Below are 19,417 nucleotides of genomic sequence, written 5' to 3' on the forward strand. Positions count from 1 at the left end.
ACATGTGACTGTTGAGCACTTGAAATGTGGCTAGTCTGAGCTAAAATAGGCTGTAAGTATAAAATCCACACCGGATAGTGTGAAATAAAGAATGTAAAATGTCTCATTCATAGCTTTTTATATTGACTACATATTGAAATGATAATGTTTGGGATGTATTGGGTTAAATAAGTGCATCATTAAAATTAATTTCACCTGCTTTTTAAGGTGGCTACTAGAAAGTTTTAAATTCCATATGTGTCTCTTCTTAACTGGTGTTGGACAGCTGTATTCTCTGTACTATATCCTCTCTTCTCATAGTGGACTGGTTACATTTGCATCGTCTGGGAGCAGATTCTCAGGCCCCTCCCCAGACCTGTTGAATCAGAATCTGTATTTAATAAGATCCTCAGGGGATTAATTGACACATTAAAGTTTGAGAATCACTGCTTTGTACTGTTTATTCTGCAAAGTATATCCTCTTAACTCTGGATTAGTAGTTCTCAATCCTGGTTGCACATTTAGAATCCTTCAGGGAGCCTTTTAAAAGTATTTTTTGAAAAATGAGGATGCCTGCCTGAGCCTTACCTCAAGAGATGTGGATTTAATTTGTCAAAGGTGGGACCCAGGCAAGTGTACAAGTGTTTAAAAAGCTTCCCAGGTGTTTCTGATGTCCAGTCAGCATTGAAAACCACTGCTCTGAGGTGCTGGGCTAAATTTGAGTTTAACTTTATGACAAGAATATTTTATAGGTAGTGCTCAATGCTTCATACTGGGAAGCACACAAGTTGTCCCACTTTTATTGATCTTAAGATAGGACAGTGGATTTAGGTGGTTACAGCCTTATTTCTCCTTTGTGTAAGTTCTCATCAGCCTTTCATCTAATGGCTTGACCATGGATGAGCATTACTTGGAGCAATTGATTCATTAGGATTTGTAAAATGGTGATTTCCTAATTGTTATTCCCTCCATGCTTAAAGGCTAGAATCATCTATAAAGAACTTTTCCCTATCAGGGCTATTTGGTGGTTACCATGACAGTTCTTATAGGATATTATTAATTTTCACAGTAAGATGCTGATGTCCTACTTAGCTACTAATGAAATGAAGATTTTGCTTTGCTTTCTCTCTTTTGAGATTATGAACTTGTTATATATAATCTCTTCTATAATGTGAATTAGCTCATACAAGGTTCATAAATAAGGGGATGATGTCAGTATAGCAAAGAAATCGCCTTGATTTATAATTGGTTTTTTCCTAGAGGTTAACATTTCTCAAAAAGCAACACCAGCAGGGACTTACCTGGTGGGTAAGACTCCAAGCTCCCAATGCAGCGGGCCTGGGTTCGATCCCTGGTCAGGGAGCTAGATCCCACATGCATGCTGCAACTAAGAGTCCACATGCCACAATTAAGAAGCCCGCACGCTGCAACTAAAGATCCCGCACGCCACAACTAAGACCTGGCGCAGCCTAAATAAATAAGTAAATAAATAAATATAACACTAGCAGAATGCAAAATACACTAATACAGGCAAATACTGCAGGCCACCAACAGATGGCACTCTCTCACTGTATATAATACTCTCTCACCATGCTTTCCTCTAGCTCAGTTGAGCTAGAACTTGGAGGTGCTTGTTCTGTAGTTGTCCTTGCCCCCATGGCAAGCCTCAGCCTCAGCAGCCTTGACCCTTCCTTGCACCCTCTTCCATCAAATGGCTTTTACTTTTTTGTTGTTGTTAAAGCTGTTGTCGTTGTAAAGTTATTGCAATATTTCTTTAATTAATAGGAATTTAACAAATATTTTAAATTGGGTTTGAAGTTTTATTAGGTTTGTCACAGTTTTTCTTAGTGTTCTAGTTGGAATGTTGAAAAGACTTTGAGTTGTCAGCTCCTAACCCTGTTATCCCCATAAGGCCAGCTATTTTCAGTGTGTAATTGCAGAACACTGTTTTGTTTTGTTTCTGCATTATAGCAGAAATGCCTATATTCAGGGTATTTCTGTCCCATAAATTTATTTTTCTTTTTGATGCTCAAATTGTCCTATCTTTGACTAATGGAAATGCTTTTATATTCATTCCTGTGTCCTTCTGACATGACACATTTGTCTTTGCTAATTTTCTTGCTTTCTGGTACAAGATATCCCAGGCTCATCTTGTATATTTCCTGTCCTGGAATCAGCCATTCCCCTAAGGAGCCAGGGTTTATCTTATATTTTAAAATGAGAGGGAAAAGGAAGCATTTGAGGGAATTCCGTGGCGATCCAGTGGTTAGGACTCTGCGCTGGGGGCCTGGGTTCAGTCTCTGGCCGGGGAACTAAGATGCCACAAGCCACACAGCACAGCCAAAAAAAGAAAGAAAGAAAAAGAGGCATTTGAGTGTTTTTCGAGGTTCTAAATTACTCATTAGGGCTTCCCTGGTAGCGCAGTGGTTAAGAATCCGCCTGCCAATGCAGGGGACACGGGTTCGAGCCCTGGTCCGGGAAGATCCCACATGCCACGGAGCAACTAAGCCCGTGTGCCACAACTACCGAGCCTGTGCTCTAGAGCCCGCGAGCCACAACTACTGAAACCCATATGCCACAACTACTGAAGCCCGCGTGCCTAGAGCCCGTGCTCTGCAACAAGAGAGGCCACTGCAATGAGAAGCCCGCGCACCGCAAGGAAGAGTAGCCCCGGCTTGCCACAACTAGAGAAAGCCTGTGCGCAGCAACAAAGACCCAACACGGTCAAAAATAAATAAATAAAATAAATAAATTTTTAAAAAAATTTTAAAAATTAGAAAAATAAATTACTCATTACTGTTTCTTTCTTTTCAAAAGATACTCTCAAGTTAAGGTCTAAAGTACAACCAGGATAAAATAAATAAGATACAAGGATGTAATTTATAGCACAGGGAATATAGTCAATATTTTATAATAATTTTAAGTGGAGTATATAATTCACAAAATATCGAATAACTATGCTATATACTTGAAACTAGTATAATATTGTAAATCAACTATACTTCAATTTTTTTTAAAGTATAAACAAGGTTGAAAAGCATTTAAGAGACTTTGTTAGATTTGGGGTTAACTTTTTGGGCAAGAATACTTCATAGGTAAATAATTTAAAATTTTTGGATATCTGGCTCCTTTTTAGGCTTCTTCTTTCAAAATGTTTTATTTGAAGGGAAACAATTGTAAAGTGATACAAAGTGAGTCTTTATCCTATGGCTGTGTCTAAAATTAACAAAAAACAAAACACATAAAGATTTATTTTTTTAAAATATTTATTTGGCTGCGTTGGGTCTTCGTTGCGGCGTGCAGGCTTCTCTAGTTGCAGCGCTTGGGCTTCTCTAGTTGAGGCATGTGGGATCTTAGTTCCCAACCAGGGATTGAACCAGCATCCCCTGCATTGGAAGGTGGATTCTTAACCACTGGACCACCAGGGAAGTCCCAAAGAAATTTTTATATTAAAATTATGAAGAAATTTGGATATTCACAAGCTATATAAGCATTTTCCAATTCTGGTAAACTTTAAATGAAGAAGAGTAGGGACTTCCCTGGTGGTCCAATAGTTAAGACTCCATGCTTCCACTGTAGGGGGCACAATTTTGATCCCTGGTCAGGGAACTAAGATCCCACGTGCTGTGCGGCGCAGCCAAAAAAAAACCAAAAAGTAACTCTCATTATTTCCTTTGGTGCTAAATTGCTTTTGTAACTTCTCTGGCATTTATTCATTCATTTGAGAAATAAATATTGAGAATGCCATGAAGAGCCAGGCCCTGTTTTAGGTGCCGGTGATTCAGGAGTGAATAAAACAAAGTCCCTGCCCTCATAGAGTTTACACTGAGTGGACGGCAGCCACCAACACCGACAGTAAACAAATAGTGCCTGAGTGGTGGTCCTGTTCCTCTTCCAAGGTCGTCAAGAGAGGCTGGGAGGCGGTAACTCTCTTAGCCTGTGTTCCTAGGAGAGTGAGGGGTGGAGTGTATCAACACCTGGTGTGCGGTGGCTTTCCCTTTCTGGAACTTCAGTGCTCTCGACCTCATTCTCATTATTCTCATTATTAGTCCCAATATTATGCTCATTAGCATAAAATTTTGCATTCCTGTAGTCATGCTATATTAGATCCTTTATTTTCATGAAGATTGTAGCCTAAGATTTTCTCAGTGTGCCCTGTCACAAATAGTACTGGACTATATCCTGAGAATTACAGTACATCAGGAAATAAATAATAAGTGGGAAGTAACAAAGGTGTGCAGCAGGGGTGTTGGGCATTTGCTAGACTCACTCTCAGAACTTGCCTTGTAGCCATCGGCTTCAAATGTATTGACTTATCAGAATTAAAAATTGCCTCATGTCATGGACCTTTGGGATTACTTAGGAATACGTGGAGTCACAGATATTAAATGCTAAGTGCCAAGGGCTATATACCTTATGTATATCTAGAGGCTGAAAGTAAAACTTCATCATCTGAGGTAAGTGGGAAAGGAGCAAAGTGAGGGAGAGAGGATAACCCTCAAGTTTGGAGACACAAGATAAAGAATCAAATAAGTGAACAGAATAATGTTGATAGATTTGAATTGACTAAGCACTGCTATCAAAATATAGAGTATGGTATTCTACATCTTTTAAAAGAGCTTGTAAGTAGCAGTAGACTTGAGCCTAATCTCTGAAAGGAAGGAAAGAGACCAAACTGGAAATTTCATCTTTTTGTCTTTCATTAAAATAATGAATGTAATATTGAGGGCTCAAAATAATGTAAGATCTCGTTTTTGAAGCTAGGGTACTCTGGCTGAAACCCTCACCTTAAATACCATCTTCAGCTAAAGACAAAAGAGCGTAGGATGTTGAAAGTAGTGGTTTGGAACTTCAGAGTGGAGGGATGAAATTTACATGGAGATGAGAAAGTAAATGTTTGGTAAACAAATGTTTGCTTGACCATGCAGAGATAGTGGGACGCAGAGTAGACTGTGATCTCTCCCTTACCACACCTAGCCCATATTCTTTGCAGGTGTCTTTGGTGATAGCTCTATTCCTGGAACAGACCCATTATCTAAATTCTTTAGGTAGCTAAGGGGATGGTAAAAAGAAAGACTTCTGAGTCTTCTTTTTCTTAAAAACAATCATCCTAAATTAATTCTTATGCCAAAAAGATGTATTTTGGGGTGGCAAACATTGCTCCCTTACAGAGTTAATATCCAAAATATGTAAGGAACTCGTATAACTCAATAGGAACAAACAAAAAAACCAATTAAAAAATCAGCAAAAGACTTGAATAGACATTTCTCCAAAGAAGACATACAGATGACCAACAGGTACATGGAAAGATGCTCAACTTTGCTAATCATCAGGGAAATGCAAATTACAATCACAATGAGATATTACCTCACACCTGTGAGAATTTCTGTTATCAGAAAGACAGTAGATGATAAGTGTTGGCAAGGATGTAGAAAGAAGGGAATCCTTGGACAATGTTGTGAGAATGTAAATTGGTGCAGCCACTTTGGAAAACAGTATGGAGGTTCCTCAAAAAATTAATAGAACTATCGTATGATCCATCAATCCCACTTCTGAGTATCCAAAGGAAGGGAAATTAGGATTGTTGTCAAACCCAAGTTCATGTGCCCCATGCACAGTGAGGCCAGACAAACTGAAAAGTTGGAGTTTGGAGCAGAGAAAGGTTTATTGATCGAAAAGGGTGCTGAAAAGATGGGAGACAAAGGTTTGTCTCAGATCCATCTTACTAGCTGGCTAGGGCATAACGTTTTTAAAGGCAACATTTGGGATGAGGGTTGCAGGGGACTTGACTTTCTTCTGATTGGTTAGTGGTGAGGTTACAGGGTGGTGTTTCAGGAATGTTAATCATCAACCTTCTTGTTCCAGCCAGTCTGGGGTCCAGTGCTTGTGCCCAGCCTGTGGTCACCGTCCTCCACCTAGGTGGGGGGTGGGGGGTGGGGGGGTCTTAGTTCCTACAGAACAGCTCAAAGATATGTGTCAGATTGTTTTGTATATGCCTCCAGGAGGAATTCAGACTGTTTTATCACTGAGCTCTTGTTTCTTGACTGCTTTTCCTTTGTTTCTGCATTCCCTCACTTCTCTAATTAACAACTGCTTGAGTCTCTTCTTTGGGACTCAGGGAAGGCCTAGGAGACAAAGCCTTTTTCTACAAACAAGAAACTGGGGACACGGAAAGCCTTTTGTACCCAGGAGGACCCCTCAGGGTCCTACTCTGTTTCAGAACCTTGAAGAGATATCTGCATTATTGTGTTAATTTCAGCATTATTAACAGTAGCTGAGAGGTAGAGGTAACTTCAGTGTCCATGTGTCCATGGATGAATGGATGAAGAATATGTGATATATATATAAAGACCCTGTGTCTGTATACACACATAGAGGCACAATGGATGATAATTCAGCCTTAAAAATGAAGGAAATCCTGCCATTCATGACAACGTGGATGACATTATGCTAAGTGAAATAGACTAGATGCAGAAAGACAAATACTGCACGATCCCACTTATATGTGGACTCTGAAATAGTCAAATTCACAGAAACAGAATAGAATGATTGTTACTAGGGCCTGGAGAGAGGGGAAGTTGGGGAGATATGGTTCAGGAGTACAAAGTTTCAGTTACGCAAGATGAATAAATTCTGGAGATCTAACGTATAACAATGTGACTATAGTTAACAATATCGTATACTTGAAATTTTCTGAGAGGGTAGATCTTAAGTGTTCTCATCACACAAAAAAGAGGTAAACTATGTGAGGTGTTGGATGTGTCAATTAGCTTGAGTGTGGTTATTATTTCACATTGTATATCAAATCATCAAGTTGTACACTTTAAATGTATAAATTTTAAATTGTCAATTATACCTCAGTAAAGCTGGGGAGGAAAAGATTGAATTATGTTTGTGTATGTGTGTGTGTGTGTGTATGTGTGTGCGTGGCCAAATTCCTAAATAATTCCTACTGAGAATCTAAAGAGAAAATAGCTGACTATCTCCCAGTTTAGAGGTAGATACTACAGGAAAGTTCTTAAAATTAGCTGGAATACATATATGATTTCTACTTTCTTAGTAAATTAAACAATTTCCCCTTAGTGTATTTTTCTGTAGAATTATTACCTTAATGAGAGAATGTTAGATTGACTTATAGACATAAGTGACAAGTAGTATCTATCTCATATGGAATGATTTAGTCTTTAGATTAGCTCAGTAGTGTTAGCGTTGGTTAGAGTTTTAATTAGTTAAATGCTAATTATCACATAGTTTCACCTTTAATTTTGCACTATGAAATAACAGTAATTGTTGAGTAATTTAAGATGAACCTATTTTTAAGCTTGGCCAAATGAGGAGAAATTTCCTCATTCTTCGTATATTAACATCAGTTGGATTACTGTTGAGTAGGTCTTGAAGTTAACTTGGTACGTTTTGCTTGTTCTAAGGTAAGTAATGGGATTCTTTGATTGCAAGCAGTTGCAACCAACTCTTAAAGCACAAATGGAATTCATTAGATTTATATCAGTAACTCATGGAATGGATAAGATACTGGGAAAGTAGGCCTGGAGAGAGGTTGGCTGAGCTACTTCAGAGGGTTGGGAAGTAGGAACATCAGGAATATCTCTTTGCTGGTACATTTTGGTCAGGACCTCACTGCTAGAACAAATAAACTGCTTCGTCTATTTATTACTCTAAATGGACTCAGGTCAAGATTCAGAATTCAGGGATGGGGTTTTCAGCCTAACTTAATTCACTTGCCTGCCCCCTAGTGTACTGGAGTGGTGAGAGAAAGGGCCTTCCTTACACAGGATCCTCCAGGAAGCTTTCCTTTTCATAGTAGCAACGCAAGTGCCAGGATTTACTGTGTCCACATTCCTCACAAATGGTGGAACACAGATGTGGCATGGATGAAAACTAGACCTATTCAATACGCTGAGATTTCTTATCTCCTGTTTCAGAGGACCAGGCAACTTCCCATAGAAAAAGGCAATACCTTAGTTCGTCATAGGGCAAAAATTCTCCACAGGCAAATAGTGTGTAAAAACTTTTGTGAAACTTCAGTTCCTTTTTCCGTTTTATATGGTGTAAGGTTTTCACTTTCCAGAAAGAATATATTCTGAAGTGGAGATCGTTCATTTACTTATCATTGAGTTCTACCAATGTCGTTTCCTCAGATGCACATTTGCCTTTCTTCTGTTCTGCTGTGAATATTTCCTGTAGGCCAGTTATGACATTGGAATTGAGTTCTCCAGAGACATTCACTGGGAACCCTACAGAGGGAATATGTGAAAGAGAGAAATCTAGTAAGAGAACCCAAAATAATGGTAGTTTATTATAATAGATTCTCTGGCCAGTAATCCCCATTTCTGCTTTATACGATTTTTCTGTCAATCTTAGAAGTTTTCTAATCACTCTTCACTGTTTTCATAAAAACCGATGTTAAAGTACCTTAAAAGTCTTTTAAAATTTTTTCATTCCTTTTCTAGTGAAATGAAATCATTGGACCTAGCCTGAAGGAATATCTTAACGGGAGACATTCTCACTGATTTCTGCCTATTTCACTTCTAGTATTCCATTCCATTGTAAGAGAGAATCTAGTGTTGACATCAGATAATGTTTCTTTATGGACATAGTGGAGCAAATATTTTTAAATGCACACAGATATTCTATAAAATAATAAATATTTGTATGGAGCTTGCTAGAGACATAAAAAAAAATGGGATTATTCCATTAGAATCATGGTTAATAGCCAGAGGTGTTGTGCAGGCTGATTTTCTCCAGTGTAGGAGCGTCTTGCTAGCGCACCACTGACTCTCTGCCACCCACAACGAGACTATGGTCTCTGAAAGTTAGTGGCAGGCATGTTTTACTTCCTGCTTCTGAGCTGGTGGGTTAGAACCTTGGAACACTAAAGTCATGGACTCCTGTTTGAGAATGCAGGTTGCCTAGGTGGTATTTTAAGGCATTATAGAGGTAGAATAAGAGTTTTCCAAACAGAATTATGCTTTTAAATGAACTACCAGTTCAAATGTTGAATTAGTCTTGTGACAGTTGGTTTGTGAAATTGAAATCTTGGCAGAAAACTAGTTCTTTTGCAAGTTGTTATTGACGAGTGACAGCTCTACAAAAATGAAAGTAAACCATGAGTTGTTATAATGGCTTTGTTCTGTAGTTGAAATATTTCCAGTAGATTATATTGTTCAATGTAATTGTCATTGATATGATTATTTTCATGAAGATTTATTAGTAGTCACTCTTATCAAAAACAATTACAATGGAACAAAAACAATGGATTCTTAATTTTATATTTTTCTGTATTAGTTTTATTTTTATTCATTTTAATTGTTTTTGTTTGTTTACTGAGTTAAATTACTTCAACAGATTGTGAATTTTGAAGCTAGAGAATCATACACGTAGACTCTTTACTCTCTTTTATATTTTAACTGACGTCTGATCACCTGTAACTCTAAGATATCACCATTGTTTTTTAGTTAAGATGTAAAATGCAGCTTGAGTCCCTTAATCCTTTAGTAATATCTCTGGGGAAAAGATAGGAAGTCTGAATTTCACAGGTAGTGATTTATTGTAGCCAGTAGAGAAAGAATGAAAAATACGTATTGCAGGAGACGAAACAGTCGTAGCCCCAAGTAGTCTTCCTGTAGTTCTATTCACATTCTGTTAACATACCATTTTAAAAAGGTGAATTTGGGGGCCTAAGTTGATACCATTAGGTTCCTGTGCCATTGCAGAACAGTGAAGACAAAAGCACTCACCATCTTAATATTCACAGGACTGTGCTAAAGAATAATGATTTAAGATCAAGACAAGAGTTAACTGCCCATCTCACCAACCAGTGGCCTTCCCCAGGAGCTCTGGATGTCAATGCTGTTGCCTTGGATACGTTGCTTTACCGAAAACACAATAAACAGTGGTATGAGTAAGTGTGATACTTTTTTTTCCAACTAATTACGAACTTAGTTGTACCAAACACATGGCTATCCACTTTGGTTTCTCATTCTTCTTTCTGAATTCGTTATTAGCTTAGAGCAAAAGTAGGATTTAAGACTATTGTGGCTTAGTAAGGTTAGATAAAGGCAGTGACTGTGGTAATGTTATGAAGCCAAGGCACCCTGGAGAAGTAAAAAAATTTGAGAAATCCTTATGCGATATTACACCAGCTACCTACTTCTTCTCTAGTTAATCTTCAGGCAGTCCTTCAGTTAAATCTGTGAGCATGTATTTTATGAGCCATCTATTTTTTAATTGTAGCTTTGGTGTTTGCGTTAGGATTAATTTTCATGCTTGTTATAAAACGTAAAATTTCATCTCATGAAAGGGTAGAAAGAAATTTACTTGTTCTTGATGGGTCTGAAAGACTTTTGTTCATTTTCAGTAAATCTAATTTTGTGGGGATATTGAAGATATAATCACTCTACCTATAGGCCACAAGATCCTTCTCCTATTTCTTTGTCCCAATGTTCAGGACTATTTCGTTTCTTCATTGTTTCCCAGTGTTGAGAGAGCAGCAAAATTTTAGGATCTCTTTCTTTAGGTAGTCTTCATTTTGGAACTTGTAACTTGTATTACCTTCTTTTGGCTTTTAGCCATTTCCCATCATGATGATTTTTTTCAATATCTTTATTTTCCTATTTGTCTTCAGCTAATTTTCTAATTATTTTCCCTGCTCTCCCTACAACTCCTTCTGTTCTTTCCCTTCCCTTCCTCCCTTTCTTCTTTTGTCCCTCCTTCCTCTCCTTCCCTCTCTTCTCTTCTTCCTCTTTTTCTCTCTCTGTTTTTCTCTCTGCTTTTCTTTTAGAGCCCTTGCTTTAAATTTCACTGGTAGAGCAACACACTTCTTTCCATGCTTCATAGGGTGCCTTTCACTAGGTAATTAGTAGCTAGACTGTTTCTACAAGGAATGTTTTAGCATAGACATAATTTCTGCCTGCTTTACTCTGTGATTTTTTTTCATTAATCAGAGGTAGAACTCAAATTTTACCTTTCATTGTTTAAAAAAAATTGCTAGAGGCTTTCATGTTTGTTTCACTGATTGTTAGAGATAAGTAGGGGAATATGAGCCAGTTATTTACAGAATGAATCGGTAGAACTCTCTTCAGCATCTCCTGCACCACACTTAGTATGATTCAAGGTGTTGACTGGGCCTTTCATGGATTGGAACTGAATTCCCCTTACATCCTTAAGAAAGTCATAAATAACTGGAATATATCTCATTATGCTAGTATATAATTTTATCTTTCTGTGACATATTGAATGAATGGAAGAATATTAGTTTATTTGTATTTCTGATTTATAATTGAAAAACTGAATTTATAGCAATACTTGGTAGACTTATCTATGTATAACCTATGATACTCCAGCTTTTTTAACTGCAAAAATATTATAATATTATATCCTGACAAGTTAAAAGACTAATAACTATGCCTTTTTATTGCAATACCTACATGGTCACTTTAGACAGTGGGAGGTAAAATATTTTAGCCAAAAGACATGTATGTACCACTGCCTGCCCATAGAGCTACCTACTGAGGAACCAATAAGGACATCTAAGTGGAAGATTTATTTCCAGATTACCTTTGCATGCAGTAATAGTGACTTTTTTACAAAATATTGTAGCAGCAACAAAAGTTATTGCAGTCTCAGAAAAGAATGCAGTGAAACTGCCTGTTTGTGTGTTTAGAATGGATCTAGATTTTATACCTCTTGACTCAGTTGCTTCCTTAGTTTAAGAAGGGGCACCCTTTCCTTCCCAGCATCATCCTTTAATCTAGCCTGGCCTCAGATGTTGGTATTGCTTTTCTGTGGCCCTATTGCCAAACTGATATCCCTGAACAAAAAGTACGCACGAGGGGGTAGTTCTGAGATCCCTGGACCTACAGTTTAAAGTCAGGACTTAAAAGTATCTCTGCTGCTTCCTTGCTGTGTAACACTAAGCATCACTTCCTCTCTCTTTTTTTTTCTTAATAAATTTATTTATTTATTTTTGACTGCGTTGGGTCTTCTTTGCTGCGCGCGGGCTTTCTCTAGTTGCAGCGAGCAGGGGCTACTCTTCGTTGCGGTGTGCGGGCTTCTCATTGCGGTGGCTTCTCTTGTTGCGGGGCACGGGCTCTAGGTGCGCGGGCTTCAGTAGTTGTGGCACGTGGGCTCCATAGTTTTGGCTCGCGGGCTCTAGAGCGCAGGCTCAGTAGTTGTGGCGCACGGGCTTAGCTGCTCCGTGGCATGTGGGATCTTCCTGGACTCGAACCTGGACTCCAGGGCTTGAACCTGTGTCTCCTGCATTGGCAGGCGATTCTTAACCACTGCGCCACCAGGGAAGTCTCACTTCCTCGTCTTACCTTCTGTTTCTGCACATATAATACTGGAGGGTGATGCCTATTTAAACAGAATTGTAAGAATCATATGAGGTAATAAATTGCCTGGCACCTAATCATTTCCTGGTAAATCTTTATTTATTTATAGCCTATATAATCTTTTTTGTTTATACTCTCACATAACCTTGTATCTTTCATGTTTGGAGAATATACACTCACCCAACATCCCAAGCTCTACTTTCTTAGAGAGCTTGTAAAACCCTATATAAAATTAAAATGACCAGCAAATCCCCAATTATTCAAAATACGTAATACCAACTTTTTCATGTAAAAATGGAGACTTCGGATTTTCAGAACAGAGTAGTGCTGTATAAATCATGTTTGAAACAAATCATAGCCTTTCATCAGGATCCAATTTTTGCTGTCTTCAAATTTATAATATAAGCCAGAGCTCTCGAACTGACTTGATAACTAATTCCTCTTCATTTGACCAATATCTTAAATAAGTCCAACACATGTTTATGAGAGACTGCACATTATGGAGGAGGTAGCCAAAGCCTCTTTAATAAGGAGTACTAGTTCTCTTGATAATATGGAGAAAGAAACTGGCCCTGTAATGAGTCATTATAATTTTCTGCTAAGAATATGGGATGTCTATAGTTATTTCTCTGGGGGCTCTGGAAATTTATTCGCCCAGTTGGCTTTGAGAAGAAAGAGAGTGCACTGTTTTATTTAATGAATTTCATGGATTTGTTGACATTTCTTAAAATGAGCCAGATAACTTGGCTATGGTCCCCTGGTCATGGAAGGATCCCTTTCACAATCGATCTTAAATTTATTTCCATTTACTATACTGTTTATAAAACTTTAAAAATATCATCTCCAGTTTATTTCTTGATTACTTAGACCTGGCAAGATTAGTTATGATGGATTTTATATATCTTTTCCTTTATTTCAAACATAGGAATATCATGTTTGATATTATAACATTATAGGCTCACTGTAAAAGCCCAACAATAAATAAATATGTAAAGCACACTCCCAAACACACATAGAGCAATTGATTCTTTTTTGTCTCCAATAAATTCTGTTTTAATATGTATCTTTTTATGTAAAGTCTAGGCCACATGAGCTTGTTAGATATTTGTTATATAATCTTGTTAGATTATCCGTTATATAGCCTTGTTAGATTATTGCCTAACCCATCATCCCCATCCCAAAAGATGAGATTCATTTTCACCATATTTATATTTTCTACTTAAGCTTTTTTTAGTCTTCTAAATTTATCATTGTCTCCCAATTTGGCTATCATTCACAAAATTATTAAGAATTATGAGCCTTTATATGCCCTTTAGGATCTATCATTTAGGCCTACTTTTCTTAATGACTCCGATGCATCAGATGTAATCACTTCAGGTGTATTAGAGGTTCTCCTTCCCTTGTGTGTCTTTCCAGTCTTTTTAGAGTAGGACTCCCTAAAGCACTGAGGCTGTAGAAATCTCTTACAAATAAGTTTTGCATCGACCTGACTCACATATATCCTCTTTCAAGCTCCCTTGCATCCTTCCATTGTGTAGTAAATCAAGACTTTATAGATGTTTTGCTATAGCCAATGGTTAGTTTCTTCCTTAAACATACTTCTACGAAAATCAAACCAAGAATAAAAAGAATGGTATATTTCTGTTTCCACGCACAGTCATGTGCCTCTGTGTATACAGTGCACATGTATTTGTTTTTCTTTTCTACATGTGGATAGTTTCTTCTTCTATCTCTCTGTTGCCCAATGACTACCAGATAATGTGAATTATCATTGACCTCAGTATGTTTAATGGGCGAATAAGTAATGTAGATTATCCATATCATTGCATCTGCATTGATATAAAGTATAAGATTGTAGAAAAATTTACTTATAATTGAATTCAGCCCTGTTGCTCAGTTTCCTTTTAATTTGCCTTTATTTGGTACCCAGTTCTATGTATATAAGTCTGAATTTGAGTGATCTTATTTTATTTTTTTTTATTTTTTATTTTTTCGCCACGATGCATGGCTTGTGGGACCTTAGTTCCCCGACCAGGGATCAAACCCGTGCCCCCTGCAGTGGAAGCGCGGAGTCTTAACCGCTGGACCACCAGGGAAGTCCTGAATTTGAGTGGTTTTAAAATGCTTATATAGTAAGATATTGAATGCAGTGGATTTTATTATGTCCCAAGTGCTCATGACAATTCCTACAAGTTTAATTTAAATTATATTTAACAATGTAATGGCATAGATTAAACTGCAAACTTCTATATAGTCATAATGCATGACTCTTACTGTCTTGGGTTCTTATTTTGATTAAGCTCTTGCCGTTTAAAAAATTATACTCTGTGAGAAACAGAGACAGATGTAGAGAACAAATGTATGGACACCAAGGTGGGTAAGGGGGCTGGTGGTGGTGGTGTGATGAACTGGGAGATTGGGATTGACATATACACACTAATACGTATAAAATAGATAACTAATAAGAACCTGCTGTATAAAAAAATAAATAAAATAAAAATTTTAAAAACTGTATCAACCCCCAGCAACACATTAAAAAAAAAGAAATTATACTCTGAGAAATAGGAACAGACCGTTAACTGGTTTGACGTATTTGGTGGGTTACACTTAAATCTTGCAGTGTGTTTTTAGTGAGTCTAGAATTCTAAGATAGGACTTAGTGATGACTTTTTAAAGACAGAACTCCCATAGGCAGATAGTTTGCTCCATAACAACAAAACATTTATCAGATGGAGCTGCCGGTCGCATTGGAAATATGGTAAAAAAATGAGGAAACCAAAGCCATTCTTTGTCATTACTGAAAGCAGCTGAACTAGATTCCTACCAGGTGGTGGGAAATAGTTTCATGCAAGGAAGATATTGTATGGTACTATTGTTAATATCTTATGAATAATGTGCTTAGTTTGGGCTTGGAATTTTTATTTTTGCTTCAGAACATCAGAACATCATTGTCTACCAAATTTTATTTTTATATTCATTGACATTTGGTTAAGTAAATAAAGCCAATAAACTCAGAGTTTATTCACTAAAGGCTAGAAAGGTCCCTAAATCACTTTGGGTTTAGAAGTGTGGTATTCTAAAAGGTACTTCAGTAGGTCACACAGAAAGCTCATTTTGTGTTGCCATTATCATAGGATGCTTTCACATGCTTTCCTCCCTCAGTGGGTGAGTCCTTGAGAGTCTGTAAATGTGTGCTGTCAAGTTCTCAGTCCTTACTCACCAGAGTCTTTTTTGCTTCTGGGTATTTTGTTTGTAAATACTTCTATGCATAAATTTTTAAATTTAATAATATTAATATTAACAAGTTTCCTATAGTGAAATATCAGTGTCAGAAACTCATCTTAAGCCCTTCATTTTTAAAAGCAAGTCTTCTACCTATTAGGCACAGAAAAATAATTTGGAAAAGAAACTTATTTATAACTTCCTTTATTAAATTCCTCTGTTCCTGATTTCTGCTATAGCTAAAGAAATAAGATTTTACTGGAAATCAAGTGAAATTTTCAGTGATTTGATTAAATATAGTATAGTTTACATGGTCTATCTCAGCAAACAAGGCTATTCTTTAAGAAGGGTTTCTAATAAAATAGGAAGACAAATCTTTTCTTCTTACACTAGAGAGGAGATAGCATAGTAGTTAAGGGGATAGAATTAGAACTAGGCTACCAAGTTCAAATCTCATCTCTTGTGCCCAGTTTCTTCTGCTGTAAAGTGGGGATAATAATAATTCCAACCTCTTCTGGTAGTCGTGAGGATTAAATAAGTTAATGTATATAATATATGTAGAACAGTGCCTAGCATTTGGTAAGTGCTATATAAATATCGGGTATCATTTTTTTGTTACATGTTGTATAGCTTATATATGTGTTATCTATTATAATTATCAGAAGTTTCCTACAGTAGACTTTCCTGCTACTTAAAATTATAATTAAGAACTTTTATACTCAACATTTAAAAAATCATGTTATAAAGTGAGAATGCTGCTCGCATTGTAAGCTGGGAAGGCTATTCCATCACCTCATCCTTCACCTCATTTCTTAGAGGAGAAAACAAATAGATGCCTGCTGTATATATCCCCCTTAATATACATACACCTGATAAATTTGTAAGTCTACTCTTATGTGTATGAATAGAGAATAGCTATGTAATAGATATATGTTTCCTATAACATTATCATAGACTATATAACATTTCTAGGAAATTAGATAGGGTTTGGCTACCTTGGGAAATAAATTTTGAACCTGAAAAACGTATTCCCTTTCCTGGATCATTTATATTTAGAAATAAAAATGAATTTTATTCACGTACTTGAAATGTCAGTAACACCAAAGCTGCATATACCTCTTGAGTTGGTTTTATGTTGACAAATCAAATATGAGGAAGGTTTAAACATTTGCACATAAACATTCATTAACATTTAAACATAAATATTTATTAACTTTCCATTTATAGCTGAATTTTTCATCTATTATAATTTATTTCTAGTGAATTTGTTTACTAGAAAATGAGCTCACAGTTATAAATAGATGATGGAAGAAGGTTAATTATCTTGATGGTGTATTAACACAAACAGGTATTTTACTACCCAACATTTTTTAAACTTCTGAGTTACAGGAATTGATAACAATAATTTGTTATTATTTTTATGTCATAACCATCTGTAACGGTATCAAGGCACTGTGCTTAGGAGATACACAATCATCACTAAGTTATGTCAGTTTTGTTTCTGTATTAGGAGAGATGTAAGATTTTCTGCACCTTTGACAATTGATAATGACCAGAAGTCCCTATTTCTTAGCTAACTTGATCATCAAAAATTGGTGTAAGGAATTCAGTTTGTTTGACAAGTGGTTTCTCTTTTCCTTTTTTAGTGGATTAAACAGACCTCCAAAGAGGGTGGAGGGAAAAGGATAACGGAGATTCTATTGCCGCCATGATAAAGACAGTTTAGGGGGGAAATTGGGGAGAAATTAACCAGAAACTCAATAAGTTGGAGAAAACCATTAAAGAATATTTCTAGAAATTCTTTATTGTGAGAAGAAGGTAAAGTAGTATTTCACCCTTGTTTTACAGAAAAAGTTGTCAAAGTCTTGACCAGTTGTCAGCTGAAGTTAGCCTTTCTCAGACTTCATTGGATCCAGGTCAGTCACAAGGAGATGGAAAACAAGACACATTAAATTTAATCAGTGAAGGTAAGAAAAAAAATATCTATTTGAAAATTACTTTTTCCTGAACTATACATATTTTGGTTGCAGAGGATTGCTAAAGAATAATAGTGACATTTCTGTGAAGCATGCTAGGAATTAAGCTGCCATTATGATGAAAAATAGTCTGGTCTTGTTTTTTTCTCATGTGTTTGTAGCTAACCTTCTCGAAAGATATTCTGTAATTGTTACCTTTATTTCCTCACTTCCAGTATTTTTTACCCACTCCAGTTGGGCTTTTGTGTCTCTACCACTTATTAAAATGACTTTTATCAAGGTGATCAACCACTGCAGTAGTGCTGACATCGGTCCTCTGTCTTCATTCTTTTAAACTTCTCAGCAGCTTTTGATCCAACTGATCATTTCCTCATTCTTGAGTCACTTCTGGTACTTCATTTTCTGAGTATTCTGAAAAACTTGGGGAACAAACATAAAAGAGTTTTTTTTCCTGTTACTGCTTTCAGCTGTGTTCTAACCACCCCTCTTTCCATTGGGTTGCATCTTCCAGAACAACATATTGATCCAATTTCATAAGTTTTCAGGCCACTTTCAATTATATGATCACATTTCAGTTTCTAAGACACAGTCTATTCATTTTTAAACTTCAATAAAATAGCTGGTTCAAAATCTTTTCTTCCCGTCCCCCCCTCTCCCCCAGTATAGGCTAGATCTGTTACTCTAGCACTTTGGATTGGACAACTGGTGCTGATATGATCTGATGCTCACATATTTTACCTCTCCTTCTTCCCAGTTGCACACCTGCTGGTGTGTGTGAGGGCTAGGGAAAGACAGACAGTTCCTTACCTCAGAGGAACCTGTATTCCTCTATGCCTCCTTTTCTTCTCTGTCTTCTCCATTGCAATAAATGACCACCATAGGCATTATCTTAGACACTACTCTTTCCCCTTATAACTGCAAGTCAGTTTATTAGCAAGTCCTGTCAGCCTCCCATACAACACATGCTGTATACATTGATTCATCATCTCCATTACTACAACTCTAGTCTGGGCCACCTGGATCAAGCCTCTGGGATGGACTGCTTTCGTCTCTCATTCCTGCCTCCTCAGTCCATTCTCCATGTAGTGAACAGTGATCTTTGAAAACATAAATCAGAATCTACTGTACGCCCCCCTTAAAATTCTCCAGTCGCTCTCAGTGACAATCAGAATAAAATCCAAACTGCTTATCTTGGATGGCTTCCATCATAATCTTGTCCTTACCAGCTTCTGCCTCATATCATACCATCCTTTTGTTTGTTCTCTACACCACAGCAAACTGACCTCCAAACCCTTCTTCCAAGCTGGTTTCTGCCTCAGCTATCTTTACACTTGCTTTTCCCACTGCCCTGAAACTACTTTCTTAAGGTCTTTGCATGGTAACTTCTTTATCAGGTCTCTGTACAAATATCAACTCTTTAAAGTAGTTTTCATTGGCCGCCACACCTTAATTAACCACCCATGTCAATGTCCACCCCATCCCAGGCACCTTACCATATTGCCATACATTATATTATGAGTCTTGTCTATAACTCTCCACTAAAATAGAAGCTTCATGAGGGTAGGGTATCTTATCCATATTTTCGCCAGCATATTATTAGAGTCTGACACATAATAGACAACCGTTAAATATTTGTTGATGGAATAAGTATATAATGAATAGCTATCATAGAATATGAGGAACAAGTTACAGGTAGTATAAAGTAAAAATTCAGTTAACCAGAAATCTCAGGCAATGGGAAAATTGTGATAAGATGAATTCTGCTTCCTTTAAGATGGTTGTTGAAATGTTCTCAAAGGGCCTTAATCTGTTTTACTAGCTTAGTAAATAGTGTATATTGACTACAGATGAATCTTTTTCTTGCTTATGTGGATAATAAAAATAGCATAT

At 36.9% G+C, this 19,417-nt stretch overlaps 1 protein-coding gene across 7 annotated transcripts in view; it reads left to right on the forward strand.

The window, feature by feature from the left end:
• Window positions 1-19,417, forward strand: part of RUNDC3B (RUN domain containing 3B) — a 152,822-nt gene that overhangs the window by 118,201 nt on the left and 15,204 nt on the right. For 4 of the 7 annotated variants that reach the window (XM_082398483.1, XM_082398485.1, XM_082398482.1 and 1 more), the window contains 2 exons: window positions 9,752-9,898; window positions 17,400-17,518. In XM_082398483.1, the coding sequence (XP_082254609.1) occupies window positions 9,752-9,898; window positions 17,400-17,518 (266 nt within the window). The remainder of the gene's footprint in view (window positions 1-9,751; window positions 9,899-17,399; window positions 17,519-19,417) is intronic. The other 3 variants (XM_082398487.1, XM_082398488.1, XM_082398486.1) reach the window with 1 other exon arrangement.

Source organism: Balaenoptera borealis, assembly GCF_965194805.1.
Source record: "Balaenoptera borealis genome assembly, chromosome: 7".
Taxonomy (NCBI): domain Eukaryota; kingdom Metazoa; phylum Chordata; class Mammalia; order Artiodactyla; family Balaenopteridae; genus Balaenoptera; species Balaenoptera borealis.